At 55.7% G+C, this 21,953-nt stretch overlaps 4 protein-coding genes and 1 non-coding gene across 8 annotated transcripts; 1 reads left to right on the top strand and 4 right to left on the bottom strand.

The window, feature by feature from the left end:
• Positions 1 to 2,522: 2,522 nt before the first annotated feature.
• On the bottom strand, positions 2,523 to 6,923 carry MSRB1 (methionine sulfoxide reductase B1). 3 transcript variants are annotated; one of them, XM_036309973.1, is made up of 4 exons: positions 6,774 to 6,923; positions 4,723 to 4,871; positions 4,270 to 4,384; positions 2,523 to 3,395 (listed from the first exon to the last, which is right to left on the bottom strand). In XM_036309973.1, the coding sequence occupies exons 1-4, from the start codon at positions 6,826 to 6,828 to the stop codon at positions 3,364 to 3,366; spliced, it is 351 nt and encodes a 116-aa protein (XP_036165866.1). In that variant the 5' UTR covers positions 6,829 to 6,923; the 3' UTR covers positions 2,523 to 3,363. The 3 variants fall into 3 exon arrangements, with proteins under 3 accessions (XP_036165866.1, XP_036165868.1, XP_036165867.1); XM_036309975.1 differs by lacking the exon at positions 4,270 to 4,384; XM_036309974.1 differs by lacking the exon at positions 2,523 to 3,395 and having other exon boundaries at positions 4,272 to 4,384; positions 4,755 to 4,871.
• A 301-nt stretch (positions 6,924 to 7,224) lies between these two features.
• Positions 7,225 to 14,714, bottom strand: RPL3L (ribosomal protein L3 like). 2 transcript variants are annotated; one of them, XM_036310703.1, is made up of 10 exons: positions 14,573 to 14,714; positions 13,896 to 14,088; positions 12,043 to 12,211; positions 10,697 to 10,832; positions 9,125 to 9,311; positions 8,873 to 9,033; positions 8,570 to 8,671; positions 7,994 to 8,089; positions 7,659 to 7,778; positions 7,225 to 7,367 (listed from the first exon to the last, which is right to left on the bottom strand). In XM_036310703.1, exons 1-10 carry the CDS (start codon positions 14,573 to 14,575, stop codon positions 7,311 to 7,313), a joined length of 1,224 nt encoding a protein of 407 aa, XP_036166596.1. In that variant the 5' UTR covers positions 14,576 to 14,714; the 3' UTR covers positions 7,225 to 7,310. The 2 variants fall into 2 exon arrangements, with proteins under 2 accessions (XP_036166596.1, XP_036166597.1); XM_036310704.1 differs by lacking the exon at positions 7,994 to 8,089.
• Positions 14,715 to 17,198: 2,484 nt separating this feature from the next.
• On the top strand, positions 17,199 to 19,769 carry NDUFB10 (NADH:ubiquinone oxidoreductase subunit B10). The gene is made up of 4 exons (XM_036309591.1): positions 17,199 to 17,454; positions 18,829 to 18,967; positions 19,134 to 19,273; positions 19,528 to 19,769. Exons 1-4 carry the CDS (start codon positions 17,307 to 17,309, stop codon positions 19,635 to 19,637), a joined length of 537 nt encoding a protein of 178 aa, XP_036165484.1. The 5' UTR covers positions 17,199 to 17,306; the 3' UTR covers positions 19,638 to 19,769.
• On the bottom strand, positions 19,757 to 21,935 carry RPS2 (ribosomal protein S2). The gene is made up of 8 exons (XM_036309588.1): positions 21,815 to 21,935; positions 21,443 to 21,622; positions 21,273 to 21,362; positions 20,911 to 21,018; positions 20,484 to 20,657; positions 20,242 to 20,401; positions 19,962 to 20,053; positions 19,757 to 19,875 (listed from the first exon to the last, which is right to left on the bottom strand). Exons 2-8 carry the CDS (start codon positions 21,617 to 21,619, stop codon positions 19,795 to 19,797), a joined length of 882 nt encoding a protein of 293 aa, XP_036165481.1. The 5' UTR covers positions 21,620 to 21,622; positions 21,815 to 21,935; the 3' UTR covers positions 19,757 to 19,794.
• On the bottom strand, positions 20,723 to 20,856 carry LOC118657179. Its single transcript, XR_004967907.1, has one exon. It is a non-coding gene; the product is annotated as a small nucleolar RNA SNORA64/SNORA10 family (small nucleolar RNA).
• Positions 21,936 to 21,953: the final 18 nt, after the last annotated feature.

The raw sequence follows: 21,953 nt of genomic DNA, 5'->3' as shown, positions 1-21,953 counted from the left end.
TGGGGGAGGGAAGCGTCCAATCTTTGAGGATTGAGCTGGCTAAAGAGGGGCCCCCACTGTCCTCCTACCTCACTCCCTTTGCCCTCAGGCCTGCGGGGGAAAGGGGGTGGGGTAGCTTCTCCCTCTTCCCCAAGTGGGAGTGCTCCCAGCTGGAGTGTGTCTATTCCAATTATGCATTAAGAACTGCGGAAATAGCCCTAGCCAGTTTGGCTCAGTGGACAGAGCGCAGCCTGCAGACTGAAGGATCCAGGGTTTGATTATGGTCAAGGGCACATGCCCGGGTTGCGGGCTCGATCCTCAGTAGGGGGTGTGCAGGAGGCACCAATCAATGATTCTCCCTCATTTTCATCACTCTTTCTCACTCTCCCTTCCTCTCTGAAATCAATAAAAAAATTTAAAAAAAAAAAGAACTGGGGAAATAACCACAGGATGGGTGTGGGGACCCACTGGATCCACTGTGAAATGGATCTGAGCTAAAATTTCATTGACCACGTGGCCTCCACAAGCCCCTACTCTCTCTGACACAGTAATGTGTCTCCTGGATGGTATCAGTTTATTTTTTTATTTATTGGAGAGAGAGAGAGAGAGAGAGAGAGAGAGAGAGAGAGAGAGAGAGAGAGAGGTTTTTTTTTTTTAAATATATTTTATTGATTTTTTACAGAGAGGAAGGGAGAGGGATAGAGAGCTAGAAACATCAGTGAGAGAGAAACATCGATCAGCTGCCTCTTGCACGCCCTCCACTGGGGATGTGCCCGCAACCAAGGTACATGCCCTTGACCGGAATCGAACCCGGGACCTTTCAGTCCGCAGGCCGATGCTCTATCCACTGAGCCAAACCGGCTTTGGCGAGAGAGAGCGTTTTGTTGTTCCATTTATTTATGCATTCATTGGCTGATTCTTGTATGTGCCTGACTGGAAATCGAACCCACAACCTTGCCATATGGGGATGATGCTCTAACCCACCGAGTTACCCAGCCAGGACTGGATGGTATCAGTTTAGAGCCAGTGTCCAGAGTCCCCAAAATGTCTGATTATTTCCTTTTCCCCACACAGTCACTCTGATAAAAGGCTTCAGGTCTAGGTCCCTTTAGGAAATTTCGGCTGGAAAAAAACTTAATGGATATATTTTGGCAGAGTTCTTCCTTAAGGGGTCCCGACCCCCCCCTTCATGCTGGGAGTTCTGGGTCTGTAAACCGTCTGAAGTCTGGGAATTGAGACGTCATGACTGTTTTTATGATTCAAGTTAGACTTTTGTTCTCTTGACCTAGAATTCTTCTGCTTATACAGATCAAGTAAGAGACTGGCACTTGTCACTCAGAAGAAACAAAAGTCATAGGTGAGCAGAAGTCCCAAGCATCATCCATTAGCTCATCTTGATCTGCTTACAGATCAAGTAAGAATTCAGTAGGCCTCCCATCTACTTCCCTTCTAGGGACATCATGATCAACTAGCCAACGCCATAAATCAATAAGAGTCGACTCTGATTGCTGCTTTGACTCTGCTGTCTATTAGGATAACCACGCCCACCTCGACTTTGGCCATTAAAAGTGCCTCTACTTGGACCCTGACATCTCAGGATCCAATGTCCCCCAGTGCATTTAGGTTTCCCCATTCCATGGGAGCAGCTCTCATGTAGGAGGAGTGATCACAGAGCTCTTCTGGGATGCTGGGCTTCCCTGGCAATGGTGGTGAAAGGTGTGTCCTCTGGACATTCCCAGGGTAGGTCTTAAATGACAAATCCACTGCAGCATTCCACTCTCCCTAGGCCTTTGGATCCCTTTCTCTAGAGTGTTCTAAGGCAGGTCTGGCATTGCAACTCCACTTAGTGTGGGCCACCGTTTGGTCCATGTCAGCCAGCTAAACAAACTATTAGAACCCTTTCTACCCTCAACATTAAATTCAGAATCTCTGCTCAGTGAGCCCCTATCAATAGATTCAGCCTCATCCAACTTTATGTTCTTTCTACCATTACCCCTCCCCTTAATATCTTACTATTTTTCCCCACTTCCCCCAGACGTGTCAACATACATTGCAAAGACCATTAGTTCTTTTGGAGTATAGCACACCTCCTCATAGGTCACATTTTGCACCTCCCCCTACAAGGCCTGGGGCATGCCACGTTCACTGCCATCTCAGTGCCTTAGCACACGCTGTGCCTCTGCCTGGGAAGCTCTTCTTGCTTCTCTCATCTGTCACTGCTGAGTTGAGATGACCCCTCCTCCCTGACCACTGGAGCCAAAGCACAGTCCTCTGATCACCCCCTCCACACATCCCAGCATCATTACTCTGCTGTAGTTGCTCACAGCCCTTCTCGTCATCTGACGTGAATTTACTGTCTCCTCAACTATGCCACAAGACCTGGAGGGCCGTTTGTCTTGCACATGCCTGCGTCCGCAGCACCAAGGCTAGAACCTGGCACGAAGCAGATGCTCAGTAAATATTTGTGGAACAAATGAAGCAATTGTGCAAAGCCTGACGTTTGTTTCCTGGCAACTCTGATGCTGTTAATAAACAGAGCAGGCCTGGGTTTCATTTGTTTATTCATCTCCTAATTATTCCAGAGAGGATTCAAGATGGGAAGGAGGGTTTCAGCATCACCCACCCTCCCAGATGGCAAGAACTTCAGTGCATGTGCAATGAAGCGCGGCCACTGTGCCCTGGGAATGTGTGGACTGTAGGCTGCAAGCTCTAGCACCCCCAACTTTGGGCAGTCAAGGTAATGGAGCAATAGATGCTTCCCTCAGCCCAAGTAAGGCAAGCAGCAGCCACACAGATTGTGAAACACGGTTCAGAATTTCCCCTTTTGTATCTGAGAGATCAAAGGTCTGTCCCCTCATCCCACTCCCACCACAAGTCACAGATCTTCAACACTCTGGCTGCCTGGAAGGGTTTAACCAGAGTGAATCATGCAGTGACTGAGGCTGGAGCAGCTGGCTGGGGCCGCCTCCATTGGCATTGTCTCCTGGCATGGCTTCAGGGAGATGGGCACCAGCCTTGGTGAAGGCCAGAGTCCATCTCCGAATTGGGCCACACAGGCAGGAAGGGGGCAGTGGACTGAGAAGAAGTAAAGGCGGGGTGCAGTGTCATTCACAGATGAGCCAAGCCTAGAACCCACCTCCCTGAGGCCAAGATGAGCTGACACGGGGCTCTGTAGGCCCGTCCCAGCAGCAGGATATGGGCCATCGGTGGCAAACCAGTACTTTTCCCAAAGAGAACCAGCGCAGGGTCAAGGCCTTGGGAGCCTTCCTGATGTCTCAGCCACCCCCTTCCCTGTTTGAATGTCCAGGGTTTCAATTCCAAGTAAGGGTGGCCAATGAGTGGCCACCTTGCAGTGGCCATCTGGGGTGGCCGAGGGCTGCCCACCTACTTCCTCTGGGAGGCAGAAGTTTCTTGGTCTGAAAGAAAGGAAGGAGGGGAGAGAAAAAACAATCCTTGCTCAATTATGTTTCAGATACTATCCCCTGCACTCACACCCTCCACTCCAGCCTGCAAGCCCAGGGAGCTGAGAGGACCCAGACACCCAGCTTTGGGGAGTCTATGTGCCCCATCACAACCTAGAGCCTCTTCTTCCTGCATACAGACAGAGGATAAGTAACTCAAAAGACAAAAGCATCTTCGCACCTCATCATGCACCAGCCCCTACGGACACCCTAGTTTAACCTCAATGATGCAGCAAGCAGGGCTGTCAGCATTTTACAGAGGATGAACCGGACTAGGGACTGCCCACAGTCTCGCAGGTGGCAAGTACGGGGATTTGAGCTACAAAGTTTTGGGAGGAGTCCTGAGAATGGCTGGGTGTGCAAACAGACATGAGGTGATTTGTGGGCATTTGTGTGACCAGGAGAGCAAAGGCCAGAGAGGAGGCTGAGCTCAGATAAAATGCAGGAAAATGAAATACAACCCCCAAAACATACTACAAATAATAAAAATATGGCCAACAGAAGTGCCTATATGAGCTATTACTACGTGCCAGGCCCCAGGTGCACTCTAGTCAGGAGGAGAGCCAGATCTCTGGAGAAAATCCTTTGCCTCATTCACCCTCAGGTGTCCCTTTTGTGGAGACATGTGATCAACCAGGCACAGGAGGCAGGACATCTGCTCCTCTGTCCCTGTCCTGCAGCTGTCTTTTGGGGTGGCATGGGAAGCCCTGCAGCGTGCTTTGTTGTCCCCACGCTTTGTCACTGTAAGTGGATGAGAGGAGTGTGCCCCCTGCCAAGAGCCTCTAAAACGTATGGCAGGCCTATTCCCAGCTCCTGAAGGCACACTCACCCTTAGGGACAAACTTCAGAGAGCTGCTGAATATTCAGAAGCGCGACTGTCCCTTCTTGGGGCCGTCGTTCAGGAACTCGTGGCCCAATCCGTTGCCACACTTGCCACAGGAGACCTGGGAAGAGCAGAAAAACAGCCACGTGATTCCGGCCACAAAACTGTCACAGCAATGGCCCCACCTGCCACCAGCGGACCATGTCCTCCCCATGCCCATTTCCCAAGGCAACTGATGGTGGGAGAGGTTGACCTCCATCCTGGAGCCTGCGCAGGAAAGTCGCCCTATTTCCCTGTCCCCACCAAGACCCCAGGCGGTCTCAGAGTTTGGGGTGGCAGCTTCCCTGGCTGAGGGGAGAGGCCTGGGGTAGACAGACTCTAAGCCCCTAGAGCTGCAGGGGGAGCAGAAGGAAGGGGTGGCCAACACCCCCCTTCCCACCCCCTACTGCTACCACTCACCTTTAAGGCTTCAGGCCGGTTGTGCTCTGGACGCTTGGCCACACTGTCAGCATGGATAGTCTCAGTGAAGGCTGGCCATGGCGATGAGTGCGCATACTTTGAGCGGCTGGAGAAGAGCTCGTAGCCACACTTGGCGCACACGTAGACACCTGGAGGCGGAAGGAGAGGCAGAAGCAAAGGGCTGCCTCCAGCCTCTTTGGGGTGAGCTCCCAAATTCTTGACCCAGTAAAACGTAGCACTCTCCCCAGTCGCAGTGAGATGCACACCCTCCCCACACCCCCACCTGGAAATTGGGGGAGACACACCACTGAGTTCACATTTAGTGGTTCTTTTTTTTTTTAAGTAGGGAGTTTGGTTTTTGATTGATTTCAGAGAGGATGGAGAGAGAGAGAGAGAAACATCAACGATGAGAGAGAATCATTGATCGGCTGCCTCCTTCACACCCCCTACTGGGGATCAAGCCCGCAACCCAGGCATGTGCCCCTGACCAGAATTGAACCTGGGACCATTCAGTCTGCGGGCCGACGCTCTATCCACTGAGCCAAACCGGCCAGGGTGCATTTAGTGGTTCTTAGCATGTGCCAGAGACCAAGAGAGTCATTTTTCACTCTTATTTCATTGACTCTTCTCAGCAGCCCTGTGATGCAGACCTATCCATTGTACAATGAGGAACCTGAAGCTCAGTGACGCAAACCACTCAGCTGGAGGGTGTGCAACCAGGAAGAAACCCAGGAAGTCCGATGAGGACACAGCACTCTCACCCTTCACAGGCCCACACAGTGGAGGCTATGACATGGCCAGCACCACCACCTAGCCCCCTTCCCTTCCCAAGTGGCTGTCCTGTTGCTCAGCGAAGCCTTGAGCTGGACTCCCAGCCATAGCCACTGGCTGGCTCTCCCTGTCCAAAGAGAATGGCCTCCAGGCCAGACAGGGGGCCAGGGAGAACAGGTTTTAACCTACTCTCAAAAGAGCACTTTGAAGAAAAAAAAAAAGAAAAAAAAAAGAGCACTTTGATGGTAGGAGAAGGGGGGATTGATTGGCAGAACAGGAAGCAGGTATCCCTTACCCACTACCTGGCTCAGGGTAAGCCTCCCTTGGAGTCCCTGAGCTACTCAGCCTTTACCAGTGACTGCAGGAGGAAGCAAAGAGGACCCAGGAGCTGCTGCAGTTGCCGGCCTGGCAGAGCAGCCTGAGGGTCCCAGGGCAGAGGGTTTCGGGGAATGGCTTTGCCCAGAGGGTCCTCTGTCACAGCAGATATCCACAGATGCTCAGCGCCAGAGCCTAGTGCTCTGGAGAGCTGATACCCGACAGATTCCATCCCAAGTAAGTTGCTGCCCTAGTCTTGCCTATGGCACGTTTTTTACCAAATTAGTCCATTACCAAGCAGCCCGGCCCAGAAGGGGACTCAGCAGGGCTTCTCAGAGCCTGGAGCCAGTGCTGCGGGCTGGCCACGCCACAAACCACTCCCAGACCCACTCCCCCACCCCGCCCAGGCTGCCCGGCCAAACTTCACTGCACCGGCCACTCCTGGTTACCCGACCCGGCCCGGGCCCGGGCAGGTGCGGGAGGCTCCAAGGCCAGCACATTCGGATCCGAACGGGACGTTCTGTGCTTCTGGCTCACCTCGCGGGTCCCAGGAAACGGGGAAAGGGCGGGGGTCACATCAGGGAGAGGGAGCGGCCGCTGCCCCTGGACAAGACCCTCTTCCACCGCGTCCCTCCGAAGTCCAGATCCTGACCCGGAGCCCCACCACCCCCTCCCCTGTACCCTGACCCCACTGATTCCCCCGCAAACGGCCACGTTCACATTCAAAGGCTTTCCTCCTTGGGGAGAGTGACCCCCTCTAATGTCCTCCTCCCCTCAGGTCCCCCTACTCTCCGAGCCCCCCAGATGCCTCCCTCCTCCGTGATCCCCTTTATCTACAAGCGCTCCTCCCCGCGCGGTCCCACTCGCCGCCCCATCCCCGGGACTCCAGGGCTCCCTCCGAGGGCAGCGACGGCCCCTCTCATGCGCGCCCCCTCCCCGCTGCTCTGCCAGGTCAGAGGTTGTACCCGGATCAAAGTGATTCTGGAAAACCTCGCCCCCGAAGAAGCTGCAGAACGACATGGCGCCGACCGGACAGCTGCACGACCGTCGCTCGCTTCACTTAGGTCTGAGGCCACCGACCGCAAGCCTGCACCGAGCCCCGCGTCCGCGGCCCCGCCCCCTCCAGGAGACCAATCACGTCCAGGGACGCCGCGAGGCCCGCCTCCGGAGGGCCCGCCCCTTCCCGGGAACCAATAGGACCAGAGTTCCGGGTTCCTCCTCCTGGAGGCCCGCCCCCTCCCGAGAACCCGCCTCCTCCAGCCTTCCCAGCAGGCCCTGCCCATCGACTTGTCCTGAGGGCCGCTCCTGTGCTGCGTTCCCGCGGGCCAGCGCCAGGGGGCGCCGCCGAGCTGCGCTGGGTTTGGGGCGTGCGCTCCCGGCCTTTCCATGCCCTCAATTCAGACACCGCGGGAAGAGTTGCCTCCAGCCTTTATTAGACAAGGGGGGGGGGGGGGAGACGGGGTCTCGCGCGCTTCTTTCAGGCTCCGTCCATCCCAAGCCGCCTACAAGTCTCCCGAGGTCTCCGGCTTTTCTTTATCAAGATGCTTCTTTTGGGGACCCTGTGGGATTGGGGGCCGGAGAAGCGTTTATCACAGGGGTCTGGCTCAGAATGCTGCCCCTGGCCAGCCGCCTGAGTCACCCAGAGCCGGCCCTGCCGGCCCCTCCCATGGTGGTCCCTCCTCTACCTTCTTTTCCAGCAAGAATTAGTGCCCAGGGCTAGACTCTAAAAGCCCCCTCCTATGGATGAGTGCGGGGGGCATCCTGCCACCCCAATCTGCTCCAGCTTCCCCACTCTGGAGCAGGTGGGATGTGCGGTCTGAGCCCCAGAGAAGGGCGATGGGGGGACTCACCATGAAGACCCTTTTCTCTTGGGCTGTCTGGAAGCGGCCGTGTCCAAACTTGGAGGTGGTGTCTATGAACTTGAGTTCAATATTCTCCAGGGCCCGGCGGCTGTGGTGCACCAGGAGGGACTGGGGATCCGTGGGAAAGGAGAGCCTCAAGACGGAGGTTCCCACCCCCTCCAGGAACCCCCAACCCACCTACCCATCTCCTGCCCAAGCCCCTCTCTTTTTGCTCTCCCCATCCACTGCCCCTCTTCTGAACAGGCTGGAGGACAGAGCAGGCCAGCCACCCACCCCTCGCAAAGCCCATGGGGCTCCTGCTCCCCAGCTCTGCCTGCCCTGACCTTCCTCAGTGTGATGACTCGCTTCTTGGTTCCCGCGATGCAACCCTTCAGCATGACGAAATCGTTGTTGACCTCCCCGTAGTGAGGGAAGCCACCCTGTGGGGAGGTGGGTCGGGATCCACATTGAGTTGGGGGGTAGCTGGGAACCCTGGAAGAACTCCCGTGCCCGTGCCCAGCTGTAATTGGAAGGAGCCAGAGCTGGCCCCCTGGCCAAGAGTGACACCTTCTATCACTGCTGAGCCACACCCTAGGTCTCCTCCCACAGTGGATCACTTAACAATCTGCATTTTACTCAGGGGGAAACTGAGGCTCAGAAGGGTGGAGTCACCTGCTCCAGCACATACTGCAGCTGGAGTTCGAACCCAGGCAGCCTGTCTCCAGGCCACAGTCAGAGCTGCTGCACGCTGCACCCCGTGACAGCAGTTGGAGTATAAGCTGTCTGCAGAGGAGGCTCAGAGAGTGCGGGAAGGAGGGGGTTTGGTGGGGCCTGAGCTCTTGGGGCACCCCAGCACCCCCCGCACCTACCCCACACATGCTCACCAGGCCCCCTCAGCCAAACCGGCTGCCCAACCTCACCAGCGGCGTGATGGACTTGTCAGTCAGGTCGTAGCTGGTGGACGCGTTATTCTTAACCACCTTCCCATCCTCTTTGTGGAACCCCCGGCCAATGCGGTAGATCTGCCAGGAGCACAGGGCACATGGAGGGCAGCAGGTGACCCCTGGGGCCAGCACTGTGTCCACACCCATCAGATGTGGGCTTAACCCCAGGCACTGGTGGGTGCATATCCGAGCCTTTGGGGAGCGGGCAGTGTCTGGGTCATGTACCCCACCGCTGGGGTCTGGTCACAACGTCCCCCCTCACCAGGACTCGGGACACACCTTCTTGTTGAGCTCCGTGCGATGGTGGTAGCCCTTCTGCCCAGCCCGGGCGATAGAGCAGCCCACTCGGGCGGGGTGCCAGGCGCCGATGCAGGCCACTTTTCGAAGCCCCTTGTGGGTCTTCCGAGGCAGCTTCTTGGTGTGCCAGCGGCTCGTGACCCCTACAGGCGAGAGGGGCTGGTGGCTGAGGCCCGTCTGGCCCCATCCCCTCCAGGCGGCCCTCCAGGAGCTGCCATCTCTCCCCAGCCCTACCTTTGATGCCCCGGCCCTTGGTGACGGCGATCACATCAATGACCTCGCTCTGACTGAACACGCTGTGCACTGGCACCTGCTTCTCCAGCCGGGCCTGGGCCCAGGCCACCTTCTCGGCCACGGTGCCGCCGTTCAGCTGGATCTCCATGATGTGGGCCTTCTTCTGCCGGAAGGGCAGCAGCTTCATCTGCAGGACACAGCGCACCAGTGCGTTCCCATGGGGTCAAAGCCGCACTTACAGACGCCGCATGGCTGGCTGTGGCCCCTGTCGGGGTGGCATGCCTGCATTCATTCAGCAGACGTTCCCGTGCCCGATCTGGCTATGAGCCACGTCCTGTGCTAGGCACTGGGGGACAGCATAGAATGCGGCAGACAGGGTCCTGGTCCTCATAGAGCCACCATCTAGTTGGGAAACAGAAGCCAAGTATCCTGGAGAGGGCTAAGTGTTCTGGTGGACTATTAGGGGGGAAGGGAATCGTCATTGCACATAGGGTGGCCCTGGAGGGCTTCTCTGAGGAGGTGGCACCAGTCATAAGAAGGAGCCAGTAGGTGAAGAGCTGAGGCTTTTGGGACAGAGGGGACCACATATGCCATGGTCCTGAGACAGGGAAGAGCCTGAGGAACTGGGAGGACAGAACGGAAACCAGTGTGTCTAGATCAGCAGTCACCAACTGGTGGTCCGCGAACCACTGGTAGTCCGTGAGGTCCGAAAGGTGGGCAACCGCTGGCCTAGGCCATGGGGAGCAAGGAGTCAGACATGAACAGCGTCCTGCCGGGCAGGTCTTGTAGGGAGGAACTTGAGTTTTGTTCCAAATGTGGGGTCTAATGCATCTAATTCACGTTTTTAAACTTCTCTGGCTGCTGCTCGGTGAGGCACAGGTGGAAGCAGGCGGGGATGCACAGGTGGAAGCGGGAGCATGGTCAGGTCACAGCAGAGCGGTCAGCAGTGAGCACTTACGGAACACCTGCTGCGCACAAGGCTCTCGGCGGGTTCTGGAGACACAGCACTGAACAGGCAGCGTGGCCCCTACCCCCAGGAGCTCAAGGGAGATGGACATTAACCAACGACACGGGTAACTAGGAACTGCACGTGTGAGAGTAACTGGGCAGGGGTGGGGGGTAGGGAGGGAGTATCCCTGCTCAGGGCCTATGAAAGGCTTCCCTGAGGTTAGACACCAAGGAATGTTCCAGAATAAGCCAGAGGGTAACCTGTCAGCCCACATCAAGCCAGACCCCATGGACAAATGTGGATGCGCACACACACTTATAGCAGAAGCCACAGGAGGAGCTGGCCTTCTACACCGGGCATTTGGCAGGAGACCCAAGCCCTCTGGGGCATTTCAGGACCTTGGTTGACCACCGGGCATGGGCAATGCCCCATAGCCCTCAGAGCGCACTGGCACCCAGCATGTCATCCCTGGAGCTACAGACAGCCAACCCTTTGGTCCTGTGCCCGGGACTCACGGTATTTTTAGGCTGACATTTGCCAGGGCTCCTGGAGGCTGGGGTGGGGGAGGGGGAGCCCAGCGGTGACCTGGCCGACTGGGCGTGGGCTGAGGTCACGGGGCTGACCTGGGTGTGGACGATGACCCGAATGACCTTGCAGTACTTCTTCATGGCGGCAAAGTCTTTCTGGAGCTGTTTCTTGCCATCGGCGTCACGCCACCGCTTACAGGCCTTGGTGAAGGCTTTCTTCTTGCTCTTGTGCCTGAGGCATGCACAGAGGGTGCTCAAAGGGGCCGGCTGGGTGGGTCCCTCGGCCCCTGCCCACCTGCCTCCCACCAAACATGGGTCTTAGAACAGTAACTGTCCCCTTCCCTCCTCCTTTCCTTCCTGGGGGAGGCCACTGCCAGGACCTCCCTGGAGTCCCTGGGCTGGCTCCACTCACCACCTTGAAGCTCGACTGCCCCTCCCTCTGTGAGCCTCAGTGTCCTCCTCTGTAAGCTAGGCTTCTCCCTGCCCGCTAGGGCCTGCGGGTGAGTGCCAGGTGTGCGGGAATTTGGGAAAGGGGCATGCTGGCCACCTGCCCACACTGATGTGGCTGCTGACCTCACTTCAGAAGCAAACAGCTGTACTGCACATTGTTCTCAACCCTCACGGGAACTCTGGTTGATGGACACCATAATCCCTATTCTACAGATGAAGAAGCCGAGACTCACAAAGGCCACAGTCCCTGGATGAGGGGCAAGTTGAAAACAAGACCAGATGGCATTTGCCAGGCACTTTCTCAGTTGAACCCTTGACCCACTTTGTCCATCTAATCCTCACAGCAGCCCCAAGGTGCAGGGGCCTCTCCCATTTCCATTGGATGGTGTCTGTGGCATGCCTAACGGTGAGGGGCGGGGTTAAGGGGCTGACCTGGGTGTGGCCTCTTAGGCTCTGTTAGCCAGCTTGCCAGTGGCCACACTGGCCCACTCTGACTCTAGGGCCCATAGAGGGCCAGGGCTGAGCTGTGCCTACAAAAGGAGGGGTGTGTCTGTGAGGTGCTTCAGGTGTCGGGGAGGGGAGCTTGCCTTGTACCAGGGAAGATTGAGGCCTGAGAATGCCTTTCTTTCTGATGAGAAGAGCTTGTCAGTTGGCTGTTTCCCTTTTCACCCTGGCTGCTAGGAAGCTCAGAGCCCACTCTGACATTTCATCAAATTAGTCCCTTAATTAACCCTGAGGATTAGAATACCTGCTTCCTCTTTTTCCTCTATCCCAATTTCCTCTCGAGGCTCCTAATACTCATCTTTTACTGAATTGAAGGCATCCTTTCACACACACACACACACACACACACACACACACACACTCCTGCCCTTCACATACTGCTGACACTTCTCCTCCTGCGCAACCCCATCATTCCAGCACAGGGATGGGGAGCGAAGGGCGCCCCCATCCCCACCAGCCCAGACAGGGTCCGCCCGGAGGGCCCTCACCAGTCCTTGTAGAAGCGCCGGCGGCACTCATCACTGAGGTGCTCTGCAAAGATGGTCTTGAAGCTCCGCAGGCCGCGAGGGGTGGCCACGTAGCCCACCACACCCACCACCACCAGAGGTGGCGTCTCCACAATCGTCACAGCCTCCACCTCCTCCCGCTTGGAAATTTCTGGATGAGACCCAGAGACAGGCATGGAGGAGAGCTTCCAGAGCCCACGGGTCAGGGAGACAGAGTGGAAGGGCCAACTGCAGTCCCTCCTGCCTGAGGGAGGACGGAGCACCGCAGCCCCAGGGCTGCTGGAGACAGAGACCCACTCCTCAACCAGAGCCCTTGCCGACCTCCAGCCCCCAGCCTGCCTGCCCCCTGCCCCTTCTCTCCCTCTCTGCCTGGACATGGAGCAGCTGCTGGTCAGGGCCCCACAGGTGGCCCATGCGAGCTCTGACACTGAGATCTCAGGCAAGGCCTGACCTGCTCCCTGCCTCCGTTTCCCCACAAGACCACCTGGGAGTTGGCTAGGAGAGCAGCAGCCATGGCAACATCCCCCAAAGGGTGGGGTTAGGCCTCCTTTAGTGGGGCACAAATGGTCGTTTTATTTATTTTTATAGTTAAAATGTATGCTGATGAGTTCTAGGTAAAAACCTATAAATTGTCGGAACCCATGATTTTATAGATGTTATGACTGAGGCTATTACAAAGTAAAAGAAGTTCTTTGTGTTAAAAATATATTTGGAGCCCTGGCCGGTGTGGCTCAGTTGGTTGAGTACATCATCCCATACACCAAAAGTTCGCCGGTTTAATTCCTAGGCAGGGCACATGCCCGGGTTATGGTCTAAATCCCCAGGATGGGGCATGCAGGAGACATTCTATCGATATTTCTCACATCAAGTCTCTCTCTCTCTCCCTCTCCCTTCTCTCTCTAAAACTCAATAAAAATATTTTTATTTAAAACACACACATACACACACATACACACATTTAGGAGAGCCATGGCTGATGTGGCTCAGTTGGCTGAGCACTGTCCTGTACTCCAGAAGATGGCAGGTTCCATTCCTGATCAGAGCATACATCCAGATTGTGGGTTCAGTCCCCAGGTGGGCATGTGTGGGAGGCAACTGATCGATGTTTCTTTCTCACATCAGTTTCTTTCCCTCTCTCTTTCAATCAATAATTTTTTAAAAAGATAAAAGGACTAAAAGAAATATATATATTAGAAGAGATGAAAAACAGGCGAGTGGTTGCCAAAAGTTTGGGGGAGGGGGTAGCTGTAACTATAAAAGGGCACCAGGAAAAAACAAGGGGGGGGGGCATCAGGGGGACCTATGTGGGGTAGAATATTCCGAGGTGGTGGGTACACACATGTACACATGACAGAGCTGTATAGAACCAAATACACATGTGCACACGCAAACACAACTGGGGAAACATGGGTCAACAAGCATCCTGCTGTGACATAGCTTTCGCTTTACAAGAGGTTTCCATTGGGGAGACTAGGTGAGGGTACCTAGAATCTCTCTGTGTTGTTTCTTACAACCACGTGTGAATTTTAATGACCCCCAAACACTAAATATAACTGGGTGCTTGCCTTTGACTCCTAGCTCCTCCACTTACTAATGGGGCCACTGGCAAGTTTTATAACCGCTCCATTTCCTCATCTGTGAACCGGGGGCAGTGACAGGGCCCACCTCAGGGGACTGCCCTTCCCACAGGCAGGGCCTTGCCCTCTCTGGAGTCACTTCCCCTTTTGGAGTCCAACCCTGGTCTCTAGCATTGGGAAGTTCGTCCAGATCCCCGGGCAGTCGGAGGGACTCTGTCCAAATCCCCCCGCCCTGTGGGCCCCTCTGCGGCCACTCACTGAGCCCCGGCCGGTGCACCTCTCGCAGGGTGTGTGTCATGCCGGCCTTGTAACCCAGGAAAGCTGTGAGGTGCACGGGCCGGCTGGGGTCATCCCGAGGCCATGTCTTCACCTTGCCCCGGTGCCGGCGGCTCCTCTTGTGGGGCAGGAAGCCCAGGTGTCCGTGCCGAGGGGCAGAGAACTTCCGGTGGGACTGAGGACAAGAGGAGGTGGAGGTCGGAGCTGCGGTCACTCTGGTGAAAATGGTCGGATGGTCCCAGAGCCCAACCCAGAGAAAGGAGCTAGAGACCCGAGATAGACTCTCGGTGCTTCCGTGCCGCCATCGGTCCGCAGTAACGGAGGGGAAGGCACGCCCAGGGCAGTGTCTTACGAATGCAGTCAGCAGCAAGTCCTCCTCACCCACAGGCTTTCTGCCTCAGTGGGCTCAGCCTGGCTGGGTCCAGGCGGGGGAGGCCCACATTGTGGCTAAGGCTACAGACACAAGGGGCTGCTGCCATCCGTCCGTCTTCTTGCCTGTTCTAGGCCTGGGAGTCCAAGTTCTGGCCCCTGCGGTCCCCTCCAATCCCCTACTCCTTCACAGGCCCCAGGACTATCCCAGCTGGGGGAGACTCCAAAAGCCCACCTGCCCCTCCCCAGGAAGCCGGCTTGCTCCAGCTCCAGCCCCCCAGCCCACTGACCATGGCCGCGGATCCCTGCAGGTCAGGAACGAAAGGGGCCTCCCTGTCAGGTGCTAGAGGTCGAGTGGCAGGGCCAGGACACACAACAGCCAGATCCCAGATTTAGCCCCTGGCAGGAGAGCTTGGTCATCTCCCGTGGCGGGTGTGGGCTCTAGTGCCAGGAGCGGGCTTGGCCTGGGCGGAGCGATGGGGGGACATCAAATGGGCATGGGGACACTTGGAGCCAAGGCTGGCACTCCTTTCCTCAGAGGCCCTGGGAATGGGCCTTTGCTTTCTTCCTTGTGAGACTTGCTCCCAGGAACAGCTTGGCCTGGTGGGAGGCAGAGAAAATCTCCCGGGGGCTTCTCTAGGGCAGCTGCTGGGATGAGGGTCTGAGTTCAGTTTGCTGGCATTGAGGCATCCTGCCCTGAGTACTGTGAGCCTGAGCTGCAGGGAGATGGGGAGGACTGACTCTGTGCCCAAAGGATCCCCAGGACCCTGATTCAATATCAGGATCCCTTGACAGTAATAGCTGTAAGCCAAGAACATTTAGATACTTTTATGGGCTGAAGTTTCTCATGAAAGGGGTTTTGAAAGCTCTTATTTTTTTTTTAAATATATTTTATTGATTTTTTACAGAGAGGAAGGGAGAGAGATAGAGAGTTAGAAACATCGATGAGAGAGAAACATCGATCAGCTGCCTCCTGCACATCTCCCACTGGGGATATGCCCACAACCCAGGTACATGCCCTTGACCGGAATCGAACCTGGGACCCTTCAGTCTGCAGGCCGACGCTCTATCCACTGAGCCAAACTGGTTTCGGCAAAAAGCTCTTATTTTTGATACAAAGATTCTATGGTTATAAAGTTCTGTAGCTGCAGAACCAGAGTTTTATTGGCCTAAGATGTTTCTGAGGGTCTGGGATTTTGCATCCGTTTGTGCTAAGATCCTGTGCTACTGAAATATCACAACTCTTGGTTTTTGTTGGTTTCTAATTACAATGCTACTTTTTGTTGTTAATCCTCACCAGAGGATATTTTTCCCATTAGTTTTTAGAGAGAGTGGAAGGGAGGGGGAGAGACAGAGAGAGAAACATTAATGTGAGAGAGAGAGACAGAGAGAGAAACATTGATGTGAGAGGGACACATGGGTTGGCTGCCTCCCACACACAAGGATAGGAACCTGCAACCTTGACGGGAATCGAACCTGTGACCCTTTAGTCGGTGGGCTGACGCTCTAACCACTGAGCTAAACCAGGTAGGGCACAAAGCTACTTTTAATACTTTGGGCTGAGCCCCAAGGGAATAAAATCGCAGGGAAGGGGTAACCCCTTCCACTGAGAGAATGAAGCATAGAAGAAACTGCTGCAGACTCAGGGCAGAGGGAATGCCATTGGTGCTGGAGCGCTATAGGGAATTTGGGTGTGGTGGGACTGGCTCCAGGCACACAGGCCGAGGGCAGGAGGGCTGAACACAGAGCCACAAGCTACTTGGGTTCCTCCCTCACGTTTACCTTTTTCTGCCTCTGCTGCATGATCTGTGAGTCCCTCTACTCCCAGGCAGCAGCAGATGGTCCTCATCTCAGCACTGTCAGGTCATCATGGCAAAGGCAGAGGTTCCCTCGTTCCCTCTGATGTTGCGGGCCAATGTTATGATTCTTTGGGTCTGACAGTGTGTGTTTCCAAGAGCTCATGATTTGAAGAGGTGGCATTTCTGTGATTCCAGATTCTGTGTGTCCGTAGAGTTGATGGCTCTGTGACTCTGGGCCCAGCCTTTGGACAGGAAATGACCAGCACCCTCCCGCCTTAGTGCTGGTCAGGGGCCATGCATGCCAGGTGTGGAGATCACAGAGGGCAGCCAGCAGGGCCCTGGTCTGTAGAGGTGCCTCAGGGACACAACAGTGCTCAGGACCAGGATGAAACCATCAGAACAGGATCAGAGCACCCTGTGCCCCCAATAGGAACCACTTCTCTCTATAAATGGGGGCTCTCAGGGGCAAGGCCTGCCTTCTGCTCTGCCCCAGGCAGGCCCCCCAAGAAAGGCCCCCCAGAGAAGGCTGTAGGAAATGAGCAATCCAAGAGGCATCCTGGAAGAGTTGACGTTGTTTATGAGTAGTTGGTTGTTTGCTCTACTGCCCTGAGTTCTGCAGGAGAGCCCAGCTGTGTTCATCTTGTTCCTCACTACACTTGGCACAGGCCTTAATAGTTTACTTATTCAGTCTCCTTTTATTATTTATTTATTTTAAAATATTTTTATTGCATTTTAGAGAGAGCGGAAGGGAGGGGGGGAGAGAGAAACATTAATGATGAGAGAGAATCATTGATCAGCTGCCTCCTGCACGCCCCCTACTGGGGATGGAGACCGCAACCCGGGCACGTGCCCTTTATCGGAATCGAACCCTGGACTCTTCAGTCTGCAGGCCGACGCTCTGAGCGAAACCGGCCAGGGCTTGTGTTCTAAACTTTAGAATGTAAGCAGGGATACTCCATAGAAACCCCGGAGGACGCCGCATGTGCATTGGCGGCGCATGTGCATTGGCGCTTCAGTCCCACGAGGGGGCGCCCAAGCCGTGAGACGTTGCCGAGCCCGAACGTGGGCGTGTCGAGAGCAAGTCCCATGTTGCCTCGCGAGCCCCGCCCGCCCTGCGCAGGCGCAGCCGCCCTCGGGGCGTCCTTTGCTGCGGGCGGACCAGGCCGCGCTGCGGGGCGGAGGCAGGGACACGGTGCCCGAGGTTGAGCCGCCGGGAGCCGCCGCCATGCCAGACAGCTGGGACAAGGACGTGTACCCCGAGCCCCCGCGCCGCACGCCGGCGCCGTCGCCGCAAACCTCGCTGCCCAACCCCGTCACCTATCTGACAAAGGCCTTCGACCTCCTCGTGGACCGGCCTGTGACCCTCGTGAGAGGTACGGGCTCCACCCGGTCCCCGCTGCTCCCCGAGTTCCCCGGTACTGCGGACCCCGTGGCCTAACCTGGACACCCCGCCGCCATCCGGGGCGCCCACCCGTAGATCTTCGGGCCTCATCGCCTACTTAGACCCCCAACCACACCCCAGGCCTTGCCTCGGGGACGCCCCCTTCCAAGACCCCTCGGTGCTCTCGGGTTCCCACCGCGTGGGGGACTCGCCACGCAATCCGGTCTCCCACTTCGCCCAGATATTAGGGGTGGTTTGCCTATTGCAATCGTCCGTGTCCTGGGGCTTGTGAGACCCGTCTCCCTGCACGCTCCCCGTCCTGCGTTGTGTCCAGTCGGGGTCAGCAAACGGGTTTTGAAAGGAAGGGGTTCTTTGCTGACCCTCTGCACGCCTGCAGTCATCGGGTGGTCGGGTGATGGCCGAGTTCCTCGCAACCTGTACATGCTATGTATGACTTGTCCTCCGTGTGCGCCCAAATTGCTCCAAGTCCAGTTTAAAACAGTTACTGCCCAGTTTGTGGTTCAGCCATGGGGGGGGGGGGGGGTGGCAGCAAGAACACATTCTGCCCTCAGTCACTAGTGCCTGGCAATTCATCCATATTAGTTTAACTAACCAATTCCATTCATTAAAAGAAACATTGGTGTGCATGGCCTGGTCTTTTGTTAGGATCAAGTCAGCAAGCCAGACCCCCAAGGTCTGGCAAAGGCCGGGGACCCACCCCCTGTGTGCTGCTTTCTTCCCTGGTCCCACTTGTTGACCTCCTATGGGGGAGTTCAGGCCAGGTGAGTGGGGGCAGAACTGGGACTGGAATCCCTGCTGGTGGCTGAGTCTCAGTGTACACACTGCAGTGGAGTCCGTGATGGGGGTTGGCTGGCAGGCCGGGTGCAGGTTGCCTTCCCTGTGCTTCAGTCCCGTCTGTAAATAAGGACCTGCCCCATAGAGCTGTTGGGGGGTGGGAGACAGTTGACAGGGAGCTCCATAAAACCTAGTCGCCCTTCCCAGCCTATACTGGACTCCACTTGCCAGTCTTTGTGAAAGTTGAGGACATGGGAAATCTGCCCCTCCTGTGGCTTATTAGCAATAAAGCAGAGTCCATCTAAACCAGGCGTCCTCAAACTTTTTAAACAGGGGGCCAGTTCACTGTCCCTTAGACCGTTGGAGGGCCGGACTACAGTTTTAAAAAAAAACTATGAACAAATTCCTATGCACACTGCACATATCTTATTTTGAAGTAAAAAAACAAAACGGGAACAAATGCAATATTTTTATTTGCACGTGGCCCGCGGGCCATAGTTTGAGGACCCCTGATCTAAACCGTGTCCTGACCAAACCAATGGGACCTGAGTCTGGGGGCTTCTCTTTGCAGAGTTTATAGAGCAGCAGCATGCAAAAAACAAGTATTACTACTACCACCGGGAGTTCCGCCGGGTGCCGGATATCACCGACTGCAAGGAAAACGATGTCTTGTGCATGTTTGAAGCAGAAATGCAATGGAGAAGAGACTAGTATGTCTGCCCTTGACTGGGGAACAGAGCCCTGCACAGCGGCCACATCATGCCCAAGATCTTGGGGGTGGAGGGGCCAGATAGGGTCCAACCCATGCTTTCATTCTCTTGGGGTGCAGAGAAATGATTCTTTGTAGACCACCTTTCTTGTTCCCTTTTCTTTCAGCAAAGTTGATCAAGAAATTGTCAACATTATCCAGGAAAGACTGAAGGCCTGTCAGCAGAGGGAAGGCGAGAGCTACAGGCAGAATTGTGCGAAGGAGGTGGAGCAGTTCGCACAGGTGGCCAAGGCCTACCAGGACCGTTGTGAGTGAACCTCATCTCAGTCTGACCCTCCTGCTTGCTAGCCAACCCTCCATTCCTAACAGCTGTGGGCACTGAAATAACCAGTCCTCAGATCAATATACTTGCCATACTTTCCCAAAGCCTCGCAGGGTATAAGAGGGAATTATCACTATGTCCCAGGTCCCCTTTCTGCCAGTAATTGTCTTGGATGCTTGACTTTACTTGCCACCACATTATGGCAGAAGCGGCCCAATGACTCTCCCATCTCTTCCCAGATCACGAATTAGGAGCCCATTATTCAGCCAGGAAGTGCCTGGCAAAACAGAAGCAGAGGATGCTCGAAGAGAGAAAAGCTGCCAGAGAGGCTGCTGCTGCTGCTCATTGAGTCCCTCCCACATGAATGACCATCTCTTGCTGAATAAAAACAGTGACAAAAACCCATTTCTGGTGTCAGTTTCAGCCCTCAACCTTGACTCATTGATGAGCCTAAATAAAAGGCAACTATTAGCAGGCTTAATTCATTTTATTTTTCTTGTATAAAATTATGTGGTGGCCACAGCGGGAGCCTGGGTCCTCTGCACAGAAACTCTGGTGTGGGTCTTGACAAGATGGTCAGTGAATTCCTAGAAAGACAGACAAGGCATTCACTGTCGAGCCAGGCACACACTGCATTTGCATCGGTTAACAAGGTAGTGGGGGCAGGCAGTACCTGATAGGGAGACTTGGTGAACACGGTCTCTTTCCAGAGATCTGGGGTGAGATAGCTGTAGGTCTTAGAGATGGCATCAAAGGTGGCCTTGGCTAGAAAAGGGAAAAGGGTTGGTGGATTTACCCAAAACACAAAACTTCAGATGTAGGCAGGAGCTGTCCCGCTCCTAGGAAGAGGTTACTTTGCATTTAGGGCTTTCCTCTCTGAAAATAGGCCACCAACCACCCATACTGTGATTAAGCAGTGCTCAGAGGTCTTAGCCCTTGTGTAGGCCACCTACCGAAGTTGCCCAGGGTGGCAGTGCAGCCCCTGGCTGAAGTGTAGCAGTCGTCAATACCAGCCATCATCAGCAACTTCTTAGGCACAGGGGCCGAGACAATGCCCGTACCCCTGGGGGCAGGGATGAGGCGCACCAGTACAGAGCCACAGCGGCCAGTCACCTGAAAGGGTTGGAGTCAGAAGGCTGGGGCTGGAGAGACACTGCCACTGAAGACCCCATCAGTCACCCGTCACCCAGCCTACCTTGCAAGGTACGGTGTGGGGCTTGCCAATCTTGTTTCCCCAGTAGCCTCGCCGCACAGGCACAATGGAGAGCTTGGCCAGGATGATGGCTCCACGGATGGCAGTGGCTACTTCCTTTGAGCACTTCACACCCAGACCGACATGTCCATTGTAGTCCCCAATGGCGACAAATGCCTGCGAAGAGACTGAAGTGGCTGGTGGTCCACTGACCAACACAGCCTCAGTAACCACCACCCGAGGCCTGTTGCACCCCTCAAGCAAAGGCTGGCCACTGCGAGGCCAACCTGAGGTCCTGAGGAGAGCCTTTCTCTCTCTCCCCATTACGAAAGCCACACGTGTGAAAGCAAGTGTGACAGTGCAGAGCTGGGAGAGTCTCCCAAAGCCCGTGGCAGCGACAGCCCAGGAAAGCACAAGGTGGCTGGGATACCTTGAACCGGGTCCTCTGGCCAGCACGTGTCTGCTTTTGCACAGGCATGATCTTCAAGACTTCGTCCTTGAGGGATGTCCCCAAGAAAAAGTCAATGATCTCCGATTCCTGCAAAAAATGAGGTTTGTGAAAAACGCGATTAAAATAAACACCACCTCTGAACATCAGTCATTGGGAGACTTAACTTGGCTTCCTTGTTGATAACCCAACGTCAGAGACCGACTACCCATACACTCACACAACCTATTAAACAAATCCCGGAGCCCCCCAATAAACCTCACCCCTCATCCCGAGACCAAATGAGACTCCCCAAGGCTGCACCTGCCTAACATCCGGGAGGGAAAAAAGGACCCACGCGTTACCTTGATGGGCAAAGAGAATAGGTAGATTTCCTCTAGTGACTTGATTTTCATGTCCTTGACCAGGCGGCCCAGCTTGGTGACAGGGATCCACTGGAGGGAGAAGGCGCCGATGAGGACAGAATGCCCGGGGCCGCCCACGGGGCCGCCCGGCGCGCACAGCCCGGACCTACCTCCTTGTCCTCGGCCTTGCCTCCACGAGCTCCGCGGCCTCGGCCCCGGCCCCGACCCCGGCCGCGACCCCGGCCTCGGATGCCGCTGCCAAATCCTCCACGGAAGCCGCCGCGACCTCCTATTCCGGGGCCCCCGGGGCCTCCGGGCCCTCCCGCAGCACCGGCGTCATCCGCCATTTGCTAAATTGAGCGACAAGAAAAAGTCAACAAGGCCGGCCCTGGCACTCGCGGTCGCCGGCCCTGGCACTCGCGGTCGCCTGGACTGGGGCTCCCTCCCGCCCAAAATGCGGTCACACCATCCCGGGTCCAGCCCGACGCCCGCGGATCGCCGCGCTGAGGCCCCGGCCCAAACTAGTAAGAGCGAGGACTCACGTGTTTCGTCGGAAAAGAAGAACAAAGATTCCTGGGAGGGAGAATTTATATGGCTCCAAGTGCCGCGAGAACTAGACCGCACCATCCCTATCGCGAGTGTTCCCAGGGCCTCCAAGACAGCTTGTGATTGGCTTCACGG

The sequence above is a fragment of the Myotis myotis genome, unplaced genomic scaffold (genome assembly GCF_014108235.1).
Source record: "Myotis myotis isolate mMyoMyo1 unplaced genomic scaffold, mMyoMyo1.p scaffold_m19_p_5, whole genome shotgun sequence".
Classification (NCBI taxonomy): domain Eukaryota; kingdom Metazoa; phylum Chordata; class Mammalia; order Chiroptera; family Vespertilionidae; genus Myotis; species Myotis myotis.
Note: the sequence above shows the minus strand (reverse complement) of the source record. Positions and strands in the feature narration are given on the sequence as shown.

Coding starts and splice junctions, on each gene's coding strand:
- MSRB1 (XM_036309975.1), bottom strand. CDS start 6,828: ATGTCGTTCTGCAGCTTCTTCGGGGGCGAGGTTTTCCAGAATCACTTT. Junction 4,872..6,773: donor CCAGAATCACTTTGATCCGG/GTACAACCTCTG, acceptor TTCCGCCTCCAG/GTGTCTACGTGTGCGCCAAG. Junction 3,396..4,722: donor ACCGGCCTGAAGCCTTAAAG/GTGAGTGGTAGC, acceptor CCTTTCTTTCAG/ACCAAGAAACTTCTGCCTCC.
- RPL3L (XM_036310703.1), bottom strand. Junction 12,212..13,895: donor GGTGCACCGGCCGGGGCTCA/GTGAGTGGCCGC, acceptor GGTCTCATCCAG/AAATTTCCAAGCGGGAGGAG. Junction 9,034..9,124: donor CAAGGGCCGGGGCATCAAAG/GTAGGGCTGGGG, acceptor TCTCGCCTGTAG/GGGTCACGAGCCGCTGGCAC.
- NDUFB10 (XM_036309591.1), top strand. CDS start 17,307: ATGCCAGACAGCTGGGACAAGGACGTGTACCCCGAGCCCCCGCGCCGC. Junction 18,968..19,133: donor ATGCAATGGAGAAGAGACTA/GTATGTCTGCCC, acceptor CTTTTCTTTCAG/CAAAGTTGATCAAGAAATTG. Junction 19,274..19,527: donor CAAGGCCTACCAGGACCGTT/GTGAGTGAACCT, acceptor ATCTCTTCCCAG/ATCACGAATTAGGAGCCCAT.
- RPS2 (XM_036309588.1), bottom strand. CDS start 21,619: ATGGCGGATGACGCCGGTGCTGCGGGAGGGCCCGGAGGCCCCGGGGGC. Junction 20,658..20,910: donor GCCAGAGGACCCGGTTCAAG/GTATCCCAGCCA, acceptor GTCTCTTCGCAG/GCATTTGTCGCCATTGGGGA. Junction 19,876..19,961: donor TCACCAAGTCTCCCTATCAG/GTACTGCCTGCC, acceptor CTGTCTTTCTAG/GAATTCACTGACCATCTTGT.